Genomic DNA, 12,946 nt, shown 5'->3' on the forward strand with positions numbered 1-12,946 from the left:
AAGTTGAACTTGGAAATATGGAAACTTGACATGACGATTGTAAAGATTCTTTTAAACGAAGTAAAATAAATTGAATAAATATTAATTCATTCATATCTATTAATACATTTTATTACACTCATATATTTTATTAGCCACTTGTATTCATTTCATTCATTCATTGATTCACAAACCCGTTTCATTTCTTTATTATAACTTTGGCCCTTTCAGCAGTTATAATAGAACTATTATGCATTAGCCTATATGAAATAGCCGTAGTTTCATGTTTATCTTTTAGTATGAATCCGCTCCTCAATTTATTCATTTTAAATCACACTAACTCACCTCATCATGCATATCCTGCAGTATCGTTCCTTTTATTCATTAAATCACTCACACACTCACTCACTCACTCACTCACTCACCAACTCACCTCATTAGCAGTAGTATCGTGTGTAACCTTCAGTATCGAGTACGGCTCGCTCATAACAACCGCGTGTACGACAACAAAGTGTATCTTTCGTCTTTGCGCGGGGGAAGTGGGTTCGATGTCCAGTCGACAACTTTCGCCGGCTAATTCTTCTGTGCAGCGAGAGAATATAAGCAGGGACGCCATGTTGAGTGGCTGGTTCGTTGGGGAGCTGAAATAAAAACTTTGTGTGATTAAATTGAAATGCAAAAAAAATATTTTTAAAAAGTAAGCGTTCAAATTGACCAAATGGAAATAGGACTCCACTGAACGGTTCATCTTTTTGTCAAAGTACCATAAAAATCGTTTCATCCAATCGAGTCTGAGGTAGTTCTGAAATTATGAGGAAACAAACAAAAAAAATTCAATCGACTCGTGTATCTACCTTTTTTAAAAGACTTAATAATATATTTGAGGTAGTTGGACGTTTCAAACCACTTTTATAAGACAGTTACATAAAGAAGAGCGTGTGTGCCGAGCACACGTGTCAGAAGTGAAACTTCTTTAGCAAGATTCAAAGATACCAAAATTGTCACCTTACGATGACCTGACGGTATTGCCATGACGACCTTGAAAGTTTACTCTCTACGCGCCTAAAGTAGTTTCACTTAAAAAAATGTGTGCGTGTACTAGTGTACACACGTAAGAAGTGAAACTTCTTTAAGACCTATTTTTCAAAAAAAAATTTACTATAATATGCAGCTTTACAGAAATACGACGAATCATGCTTGGTAGGGATAAGAAAAAGATGGCGCGTAACGGAAAAATGTCACGCGTAATGAAAAAATGTTACACTAAATTTTTTTCCAACCCCGATAAATAAGTTTCACTTCAAAAATTGATAAACAATAACAATATCTCACCGTAACCTCACATGTCGGTATCCAGGCCGCAAGCAAAGCAGCGGTATCACACGCTGTGAGAGCATGTAGTTAGTATCTGCGTCATACACTTCGAATCTAACGAACGCCAGCTCTGGGAAGTTCACCTGAAAATAAGTTTATTTATTTTTATTGTGTTTTAAATTAATCACAATTACAAAAAAAATACACAAAAAAATGAACACAGAAAGACACAGAACACAGAAAGATTGCTGCTTAGCAATAAGGCCACCTCTTGTACAAACTATATATTTATATATAGTTTGTACAAGAGGTGTTTCTATATAACTTTTGTATTTTAATGTTATTTTTGTCCTAATTTTGTTTGTGCAATAAAGTGTTATAAATAAATAAAGATAACAGAAAAAGTCCCTATAGCTAAGTATATCTTTATCTATGTAGCGATAGGGCTGCCATTTGCTAATTTAAAAGTATTGTTTTGCCTTATATGTATTTAACGCGTTTCAAATTATTTTCCCGCCACATGCTCAATTATTTCCAATCCATTGAAAATTGAAATATAAAGCTGATTGTATTTAGGTATCTCCCCCCCCTTATTACGTGGGACTTAAATATAGATGGCGAGATGTGGGTGTAATATTACACCTCTGCCTACCCCTTCGGGGATACAGGCGTGAGTCTATGTATGTATGTATGTATTTAGGTATTGTAATTTTATTTAATTATTTAAGAATAAAACGTTCAAAGGAGAATCACCAGCAATATGACGAATAAATGTTTTTAAAGTAAAAACCGATTTAATTCTTCTTTTCATTAACTACTGTAATATTGTGACTGGTTGGGAAATTACTAATAAGAAGTTCCCATCGAGTAACAGTGTGACTGGTTGGGAAATTAGTAATAAAAAGTTCCCATGGAGTAACAGTGTGACTGGTTGGGAATTTTTTCTTAAAAACATTCCCATCGAGTAACAGTGTGACATTTGAGGGTGTTACTCGTTGGGAACAAATGAATATTCCTTGCGACCTCAGTCATATCTACACAACTAGGATTTCTTTTTTATTCCAATACAAAAAATGCCTACTACGAAATTTTTTGTTATTTTTCTAAATTCAGCTTAACTAAAAAAAAATTAACATTTTATACTAAATGGTCTTCATTAAGTAAATGTTTTTTACATTTCTCCCCGTGGTTGAAATTTGACCTGGCAGAGATCACCGATTAGTGATAAGGCCGCCAATTGTGCTACATCTTTTTGGTACCATATTGTTTATATACTATACTAAAATAAAGTGTAATAAATAAATTAATCCCACCTTAAAATTAAACGTTTCATTCCATATGGGATTCAACGCGTTCCGTCTGGCCACTTTCGTCTTTATCTTCCTACAATCAGCTGGAACACCGAGCACTTCAACTTCTACATATGCGTTGTAGAACGAATACACGTTTTCAGCGACATATTGCCCAGATATAACGGCCAGCGTGAGGTGGGCAGCGTGGATCCCATCAAACTCTTTGTCCATGGGATTGAAGCTGAAATTTTAATTTATTTTATAAGTCCTTCAAGTTCATTGTTGAATTTCTTTGTTATTTTATCAGGAGAGAAGGAGTTAACTAGATTTTTAAATGAATTCATTGTATGCAAGGTAGCAGAATGGACACATAAATAATTGTAGGTTCAATTTGAATCCCATCGCATTATTAATCATAGGTTTAAAGGTGAATATAAGTTTGTTTTTTAATTAATTTAGACTTTTCTACCGATAAAGATAACATATGTTTCACACAGTATGAATCACAATGATACACAAATGCGATTTTGTAATAATTTAACTTACCTTTTTATTACTGTTGTTGCTTTTAGTTTAGTTCAGAGATATCATAGATCAATAGATAAAAGCCTCTGGTTTAGACACAGTATTAAAAGGCTTATTAGACCACCCAATTTTTAGGGACCCTAACCCTAACTAAGAGTGGTGTAATAAGACTTAGGGAGTTAGTGTCCCGATTTAGGGCGATCGGGTCTGCCCGATCTGCCTAGCTCCCTAAGCGCCCTGCAGATTGGGTGATGTAATAACGTTTAGGGCGGTTAGGGAGCTCAGTTGCCGCGCGACTAGTGCGTGGAGTGGCTGCTTTTGTATGTAAGGTGTCACCAAACTTCCCTACTACAGGTTTATATAACTTAAAAGGGAAGTTCCAAATGTTTGTGATCACACCGCCATGTTAACAAATAAATAAATTGTTTAAATCAATTGTTTATTTCATTGTTTTAAAACTCAACAAGTGTTCAAATTGTTCTGCACCTACTCTAATTAATTCATTAAAACTCCCAGTTCAAGCACGCTTAGTATTTGCATATTTGAAAGCTTTTCACATAACCGCAAATACTCTTTCACCCAGATCTTTCTCTTCTTTTTTTAATATTTGTTATTGCGTCAACGGTTGCCACTGCTACAGCAACTTTTTGAAGTTTCGATACTGACGGCGGCATAATGTATAATGCAACAATACGTTTATCTCTCTAGACATTCGCATATAAACTGAGTTAGGGCCCAATTCGCAGAGAAGTGTAATAAGCGCCGCACTAACTAGGGTACACGCCCACCCTAGATGCAGGGCCCTTGATATCGGGTAGTGTAATAAGGGTTTAAACTAGTTCGGGAGCCGAAGGATTCATTTTTTTACCTGTATTATTATGACAATAAATTTTTTATTATTATTATTAACATAAAACTCACCGTCTATACGCAATATGCGCTGGATCCCACATGACCCTCGGTCTGCGAACGTACCCAAGACATCCATTACTTTCAAACATCGCCGCGTTAACCGCCATAGCTGCGTCTTCTGTTTGATAGTTGAGCGCTACTAATTGTACTCCACACGACCAGAATAGCACTGGGTCGAAGTTTGACGAGTCTATCCGGAGCCTGTGAGTGAGTGAGTTAGCGAGTGAGTGAATGAATGAGTTGATGAATGTGTGAGTATCCTCCGACTGGAATTATATTCGATTTAATAAGTTTGGGAGTGGATGTGTGCATGTGTAGGTCACTTAATTAATTTCTTATTTAGTTTACCATTGGATAATTAGCAAGTGGTTGATTGAAAACTTTTAAGTTAGTACAACAAGATATTTCAGAACTCAATAAATAATAAATATCTCAATAAACTTTTATCCATCCTTTCATCTCAATTAAATCAAATAAAACAAACATAAAAACAAAGACTCACCCAGCCGGATATGTACGCACGAGCTGCGTTTCAGTGTGCGCTATTATAGCGAGGGGGTGTTTCCTGCAAATTTTCTTGGCTATCGCTTCGTTGACAGATGAACATCTGTAACACGGGTGGTGAACTGCTGGTGTGTTGAGACATCTGCCTCTGGTGTGCTGGCCGCCTAGTAGTTGCTGGAATATTGTTAAATATTATATTAAAAATAAAATTAAATAAAAAAATATTTATTTGCTAAAACATGGTACAGCAAGATGTTAAAAAATATAATAATCCATTTCGCTTATTAAGCATGCAAATATGAAAAATTGAATTAAATTGCACTTAATCCATATTAAAGCGGAAAACAAAGATGACAGAAAAAATTGCATGTCGGAACATTTTTTGCCAATTAATAAAAAAGAAAGTGATAGATATACATAGCTGCAAAAGGATGAAGGGCCTTTTGCAGCTATATCTATCCTTGATAGTTTTTTTCAGTTTTTTTATTAATTAAAGGAAAGAAAATATAAAAAATACAAAATATCTAATTAACGAACAACTTTATCAATATACGAACGATACGGGTGGTGATGACTCTAAAGATGATGAAGACGATGATGATGATGATGATAAACTTACCGTGCCAGCACTATCACTGCTCTCAGAGGATTCAAAGCTACTACACGTAGGTGCAGTTTCCTTCACCGTGCTCGGCTGTTTCATAGAACTTCGCGGGGATAAAGGGCTTAGACCGCGGAATTTTATTGCCTGAAATAAAAAAGATAATGTTGAAGAAACACCCCGTTGGTAACAAAATTAACACTATTCGATAGTTTTTTTATAAATGGAACAAGTGCAAATCGGACTCGCGACACCGAAGTAAAGGGCAACTGATACAACAGTCACCCATCCAATGTATGACCGTGCTAATCGTTGCTTAACTTTATTTTTTTATTAATAATTGTTGTTATGTTGGCAACAGAAATACATCATCTCTGAAAATTTCCTATCATGGTTCTTAAGTTATAGCCTGGTGACAGACCAGACAACAATAGGGTCCCGATTTTATCCTTTGGGTATGGAATTCTAAAGAGCAAATACAGAGTTTATTGCCTGCACTTCTCTGTAGAAACTGCCCGAACCGATGGTAAATAAATAATTATTCTTATAAATATTTCAGTATAATATGTGCATTTGGGGTATACTTACTTGAACATAAGTGACCATATCGCTAAGTTCCCTCGCAATCTGGTTGCTACGTTTCCTATTGGCCGCGTGTTTCATACTGCCAGTGGTATCGCCGTCTCCCTCACTCCTACGGAAGCTCTGGTAGAGAGAGAGAGACGTCCGACCCGCCTTGTCCTCCATTGCGTTGAGTATCTTGTGCAACTCTTTTTCTTGAACCGAATATTGGAAAATTTAAACCGTATATAATTACTTTTGACAAAAAAATAAACCGCTTTCAAATTGACTAATAAACTTGCTGTTGTTTTAAATAAGACTACATCGGGAGGCTTCAGGTTTTATATACATATAAAAAAAAAGAATCATCAAAATCGGTTGGGTTAATCTGAGGTAACAAATTCTAAGTCAAATTGTAATACCGCCTCTTTTTTTCAAGTCGGTTGAAAACTTCCAACTAACTACGAGATGAAAACGTATTTTTTTTCAATAAGATCAATCATTGTATTAAATTAAATTCGATTGATCATTCATTGGATTGAATGAAACTATGACTAATAACATAAAGTAGGTACGATTCAAAACAATTTTAGGTATTAGCGGGACGTTAAGCGACCTGCACCTGTGCGCCCGCACTCGCACCTGCACCTAACTTCCGAACCGCCATTAAGTTTGAATCGAACTGTAACTAAATATCTGTGCTATGACGTCACGCCACAAAATCTCTCTCTCTCTCTCTCTCTTAACTGAACCACCTATATATTACCTATATATATATATACATCTATTTTGCTCACAATTACCTTCAAATTCATCATCTTCATCATAGTCCTCATCAGAGAGGTACTCGGTGATGGAAGAACCAGCTGACTGGTTGGACATTATGGAGCTGTTCCTATTTGAAGCTTCAGGTAAAGACGAGCTGGTCTGCCGTAGGCCGTTAGCTCTGGATATAATAATATCTAGAATTGTATTGTATTATCTACTAGCTGTGCCCCGCGTTACCCGCATTGCTCTTATTGGTCTTAGCGTAATGACATAATATAGCCTATACTAGCTGCGCTCCGCGGTTTCACCCAGGTGGCTCCGCTACTCTTCTTAGCGTGTTGATATATAGCCTGTAGCTTTCCTCGATAAATAGGCTATCTAACACCGAAGGAATTTTTAAAATCGGACCAGTAGTTCTTGAGATTAGCGCGTTCAAACAAACAAACTCTTCAGCTTTATAATATCAGTATAGACTATGTTGATCCGACATGTTAGTAAGTATTCAATATTCATACAAAATTTGAAGTAAATCCATAAATTACTTTTTAGAGTTTAACCCGAACATACACACAGATAAACAGACAAAAAAATTTTTAACTATATTTTGGGGTCTATATCGATTGTACATCATGCTCCAAGTATTCTTAAAAAAGGCGAGTGTGCCGAGCACACGTGTCAGAAGTGAAACTTCTTTGGCAAGATTTAAAGATCAAAATCAAAATCGTCGCCTTACTCTATGACGTAAAGAAGTTTCACTTCAATAACATTCAATGTACAGTTTTAACTTTCCTACGATTTTATTTATGTATAGATCATAACAAAAAGAATCGTCAATATTTTTTTAAACTCGATTATAACTGTTTCTCACCTGAATGTGGAAGAAAGTGCCCCACCTTGGACGGACGTCGCGCCAGTCAAGCCTATAGTTGGACTTGACTCCACCGGCAATAACTTCTTATTTTTTATCAGTACCTGAAAGTAAATTACAACTATGAAGTATACTAGACTCCAAATCGCGTATGAAAAGGTAAAAAACGTCCAAGCGGAGTTAGTAAACATTCATTGAAATAAGCACCTTATTACATAACAGTAATGTTCAAAGTCTTTGTACAGGGTGTTCGCGTTCGCGCCACCTCTAGCTGAGTCCAGAGAAATTTTTTGCTTTCATTTTTATTTTTATTGCACTAATAATTGTAAAATACAATATAAAATACTTACACAACATCATATTCACAAAAGTAAAGTCTACTCTAAAAATTCTATTTCGTATTTTATGTGGTATTTTAACTCCACTTAACTCTTAGTAGGGGAGCCCAGGATGCTAAATGTGGATTTACTCGAGCGTCACGGGAACCTATTAGAATTGGTAGATTAGACCATAGCGAGAAAAAAAGGTCCTATAATGTTTTCACTTTTAGCGGTGGGGAAGGGTTTTTTGATTTTTTTTAATTTAAAAAAGAAAAAAATTGGCTTGGAAATACTCAAGCGCGTTAGATATTGATATTTTGCATGCTCCAGGACGTCACTGAAAAAAAGTATACGTTAATCTGACGATTTAAGTGGCGATTTAATCGCTATGAAGAAAGGGTAAAAAATTAAAGTAATATTATTCGAGCGCGTCAGATTAATATATGGGGGGGTTAATTACAATATAAGAAGTCCCCATTTCGCTAATCTGACGATTCGAGCTCAACCATAGGGAATTATGGATTATTCAAATTTTCCAGCGGGGCCCCTGAGCGCACCCACCAACCATAACTGCTCATATTGACTAGAGGTACTAATGAATAGCTAAGGTACCGTCCCTTATAGTAATCTGACGCGCTCGAGTAAATCCCAAAATCCCCTCTTGGGCTCCCCTACTATCTCATCTTTTGAGCCTAAAAAAAACTAATCATTATTAATATTATAATGATTAGTTTTTTTTTTAATCTATGTCTGCATTAAAGCCACAGCCACAGCATCATTTTTTAAAACTTATATACTCTGTGTGACTCGGCTGTGTGATGTCAGATTACTTGTCATTTGTCAATGGCATTTTGAAATAAAATACAAATTACAAACACAATTTTGTATTTATTTTATTCTGTAATCTGTTATAAATTAATTTTAAAGCATTGTAAGATGATATATACGGCTTCAGAATACGTGGACATGATTCTCCTGTATGGTGAGTGTCAATACAATACTAGACAGACAGTTAAAACATATGCCGAGAGATATCCAAAACGAAATTGCCCCTCTACAACCACGATTATGAGTGTAATACAAAGATTGCGTGAAAACGGACTTATAATTCCAAAATTAGGGAGTTATTTATCTACATCTTCAAGCAAATTATCCAAGGAGGAACGTTTTAAGGAGAGAGTCTTTGATTATTTCGCGCGCAACCCTACCGCTAGTTTGCGTATGGCGTCAAATAAATTGGATAAACCGCCAAATGCTTTGCAGAGATTGTTATCAGAGAGTAACAAATTTAAGTACATAAAAAAGCAGCCACTACAAATATCAGACGAAAATATGCCAGTTAGAAAAGCATATTGTGAATGGTTAATGAGCAAACTGGATAGAGACGCAACCTTCACAAGTAATATCATTTGGACGGACGAATCTACTTTTACATTTTCAGGCATGATAAACCGTCACGGGACATCATACTGGAAATCGAAACGTGGTAACACAATCAACGTGTGGGCCGGTATTTGTGGAGACGATATAATCGGCCCAATTTTTTACGAACGTGACCTCAGCGAGATGAAATGTCTTAAAATAATTAATCGTTCTGTGTCAGACTTCATAGATAAACGGCCGCTGACTGAACACGGCAATTTCTGGTTCCATTTAAATGAGACAGAGGAAGAAATGAATAAAGTTAAAGAACGTCTAACGGAATTGTTTGAGGATCGCTGGATTGGCACAAACGGACCTGTCAGATGGCCGACACAGTCGCCTGATCTCTCACCAGTCAATTTCTTCCTTTGGGAACTCATTACGGAACGTGTTTATGACAATGATCATGACGTTGAAACTATGACTTTGGATAAATTGCAAGATAAGATTAGTGAAGCCTTTGAAGAAGTTCAGGAATTAGCATTAGAAGGTGATATTATGACCAAAATGAGAGAGGATATCGTTAAAAGGTGTAAATCTTGTATTGCAGAAGATGGAGGGCTGTTTTGATTTTATTATAAGTGTTCTGTGTTATCATCAAATTATGATTTCTCACACTATTAAACATATTTTTGATACAAGTACATTTTCATTACTAGGAACCTAAGTAACTTTTTACTCATTATAGTGGTAATATGTTAAAGGGATGGAAAAAATAACATTTGTTTATACTTATAATAATAGACTATTATTTTATATAATAAACCAGCTGTTCCCCGCGGTTTGACCCGCATTGCTCCGCTTCTGTTGGTCTTAGCGTGATGATATATAGCCTATAGCCTTTCTCGATAAATGGGCTATCTAACACCGAAAGAATTTTTCAAATCGGACCAGTAGTAACTGAGATTAGCGCGTTCAAACAAACAAACTCCAGCTTTATAATATTAGTATAGATTTTTAAAACTATATCAAAATTTGATCTAAAAAAGTGCAATGTAACATTACAGTATGAAATTTAATTGAGATAATTTAGTTACATTACCAAATGAATAAGCCTAACCAAGTAACCACATAATAAAATTTAATCTATTTAGTGTAGTTTGCATGTACTATGGATATAAATATATATATTTTTTTAATTCTTCAGTTTAAACATGGACAAAATATGCATCTGTGATTATTTTTCGACATTCTTGTTTATTCTTTGTAGCATTTTCAACGATAGCATAACATTTGACATGGTATGATAATTAAAGAAATATGATACCTACTCATACGACAAGGTTTCGACTTTTTTCGGATATTAGCGCGTTCAAGTCGTTCAAAAAAATGAACTCTTAACTAAGAGACAAGTGTTTACTGGGTACCACTGAGCAAGTAACTGGTAACTGGGCACTGGGTAGAGTTAAAGGGTAGCAGGCAGCAGCTCGGAGCAATTAACAAGGATTGTTTTTTTTTTGTTACTTACACTAAAAATATTTTGTTTCCCGCGAAAAATACTCAAACTTCAACGAAATGGCGTGGCGTAGACATTAGACAATTACCATCGCAAATAGAAATGAAAAAAAAAGTGCCGTCATCGTAAAATCGAGTGAATAGACAAAATTCTTAACTTTCATGCTAAATATATGATTAGATCACAGGTTACAAAATATATCAAAGCATTAATTATAAATAATAATTTGGGAGATTAGAAACGAATCCATTTTTGAACCACATTTATAACCTCTATAGTCTATGGTATGAAGTATGTATTACCAAGAGTATTACCTTGAGTATTACCATAGGTATTACCTACCTTAAATTTTAGTTGCTCCGGGCTGGGTAGTCTCGGCTCATCCGTATAATCAACATCGAATAGAAAAGATGTTACCAATTGGTCTCCAAACACTGCCTGGATGAAGAGAGAACTAGTAGAGTAAATGACATAACACGTAGACCGTTATAACAATTATTTGTCGTCTTTGTAGTTCCGGGATCGTCAAACATGTTCTAGACTCCTAGAAGTACCCCTATGTAATAACTAGATGCGTCAGCAATAGTCCAGTCTGTGGGGAAATGTAAAAGCCTCTGCTCTACAAAAGGTGGCGTAGAAAATGTTTTGAAACAATATTGTTTAGGTATGAAAGGTTAATAAAAATCCAAGTTTTCGACCTTGACGGACCCAGGCGCTAGCCGCCATCTTGAATTAAAGGTGCTAAAATTAGGTATATTTTAAATAACTTCTCAATTGTTTACTAAATCACAAAAGTGTCTATGAGGGGTTCAAAGAAGACAAGATTACCTACATTTTTTTCATACATGATTATTCTGTAAGTCTTAAAGGTAAAAAGTTACAACCGACGGAAATAATAATATTTACAGAAATCATATAGTTTTAATTTTGTTTAAAAATTGTGCAGCAATCTTTTTTTATTCTTTTGATGGCCTGGGCTGGTTAATGGTGGCTTCTTCATTATCGTCGCTGAAATTTTCTGTTTCATTGTCTGTATTTTTAGTTTCCAACCATGAAATTTCGTCGATTAAATTTACTTTTTCTTGATAACTTTACGAATCGTTCATATCGGATATCTTCTAAGGATTCCTTATCCATGTCCCCTCCGTAAAAAGTTACTAGAAAGCGTGCTCCAGCGTCTTCGATTTCTTCTGGTCATGATGACGAAATTTCATGGTTGGAAACTAAAAATACAGACAATGAAACAGAAAATTTCAGCGACGATAATGAAGAAGCCACCATTAACCAGCCCGGGCCATCAAAGAGAATTAAAAAATGATAGCTGTACAATTTTTAAACAAAATTAAAATTATAAATGATTTCTGTAAATATTATTATTTCCGTCGCTTGTAACTTTTTACCTTTAAGACTTACAGAATAATCATGTATGAAAAAAATGTAGGTAATTTTGTCTTCTTTGAACCCCTCATAGACACTTTTGTGATTTAGTAAACAATTGAGAAGTTATTTAAAATATACCTAATTTTAGCACCTTTATTTCAAGATGGCGGCTAGCGCCTGGGTCCGTCAAGGTCGAAAACTTGGATTTTTATTAACCTTTCATACCTAAACAATATCGTTTCAAAACATTTTCTACGCCACCTTTTGTAGAGCATAAATACCTACAGACTGGATTACAAGTGCTTACTAAATAATACATTTTGATCATAATGTAAATTATAACATAAAAAAATGTGTCGAATGTGTCGAAATCTTTCGACAACTACCCTGTTTTTTTGTAATTTTTGTAAAAAAAATTGTAGTCGTTTATCATAATATTTATTTATAAATAACAACTGACCTCAAATGTGCTAGCCATGACTTGCTGTTGTGGTAAACTGCAGTGGTTCTCTATACTCAATATAAGTGGATAAGGTGATGTGACGAATGCACTCCTAAAAAATAATAAATCGTATACTAATTATTGAATGAATGAAAGTAGGTATACTCTAATACGCTTTGTATGAGAGTAAATGCAGAAATGTATTTAAAACTAGCTGTTCCCCGCAGCTTCGCTCGCGTTACTATAAGATAAATGTACAGTTAACAAAATTTCATCCTGAATGACCTTAGATACCTATCTATAAAAAAAATATCACCAAAATTCGTTGCATAGGTTCAAAGATATTTAGGGATGGGCAGCGGATAACATTTTTTTTTACACTATGTAGTCTCCTAACTAGTTTTAGGTACCTAGCAATAGTTTCAACCACCCTCCGAAACGGTATTTTCGTGGTGAACGTGTGCCCATGGTATATAACTGGGTTGCCGTCGTCCCCGTCCCAGCAGTCGAGTTCCACGCATCTACAGCCCGTGAGCAATACCTGGAAAAGAGAAGTAAATATAATATTCTGTGAAAGTAAGAAGAAAAGTGTACAATTTATG

General features: G+C 35.3%; 1 protein-coding gene across 1 annotated transcript in view; it reads right to left on the reverse strand.

Annotated features, from left to right (window-relative positions):
* The window catches only part of LOC149896286 (1-phosphatidylinositol 4,5-bisphosphate phosphodiesterase epsilon-1-like), a 90,137-nt gene that overhangs the window by 8,075 nt on the left and 69,116 nt on the right, over positions 1-12,946 (reverse strand). Inside the window, exons 22-33 of the mRNA XM_090118192.1 lie at positions 12,755-12,885; positions 12,363-12,456; positions 10,865-10,960; positions 7,325-7,428; positions 6,492-6,634; positions 5,716-5,903; positions 5,155-5,274; positions 4,525-4,700; positions 4,032-4,223; positions 2,607-2,826; positions 1,312-1,436; positions 413-620 (exon numbers count right to left, since the gene is read on the reverse strand). Of these exons, the coding sequence (XP_089974318.1) occupies positions 413-620; positions 1,312-1,436; positions 2,607-2,826; positions 4,032-4,223; positions 4,525-4,700; positions 5,155-5,274; positions 5,716-5,903; positions 6,492-6,634; positions 7,325-7,428; positions 10,865-10,960; positions 12,363-12,456; positions 12,755-12,885 (1,797 nt within the window). The remainder of the gene's footprint in view (positions 1-412; positions 621-1,311; positions 1,437-2,606; positions 2,827-4,031; positions 4,224-4,524; positions 4,701-5,154; positions 5,275-5,715; positions 5,904-6,491; positions 6,635-7,324; positions 7,429-10,864; positions 10,961-12,362; positions 12,457-12,754; positions 12,886-12,946) is intronic.

The sequence above is a fragment of the Colias eurytheme genome, chromosome 29 (assembly GCF_061535395.1).
Source record: "Colias eurytheme isolate Ceu_HAF_F1 chromosome 29, ilColEury1 Martin Lab GWU primary, whole genome shotgun sequence".
Taxonomy (NCBI): Eukaryota; Metazoa; Arthropoda; class Insecta; order Lepidoptera; family Pieridae; genus Colias; species Colias eurytheme.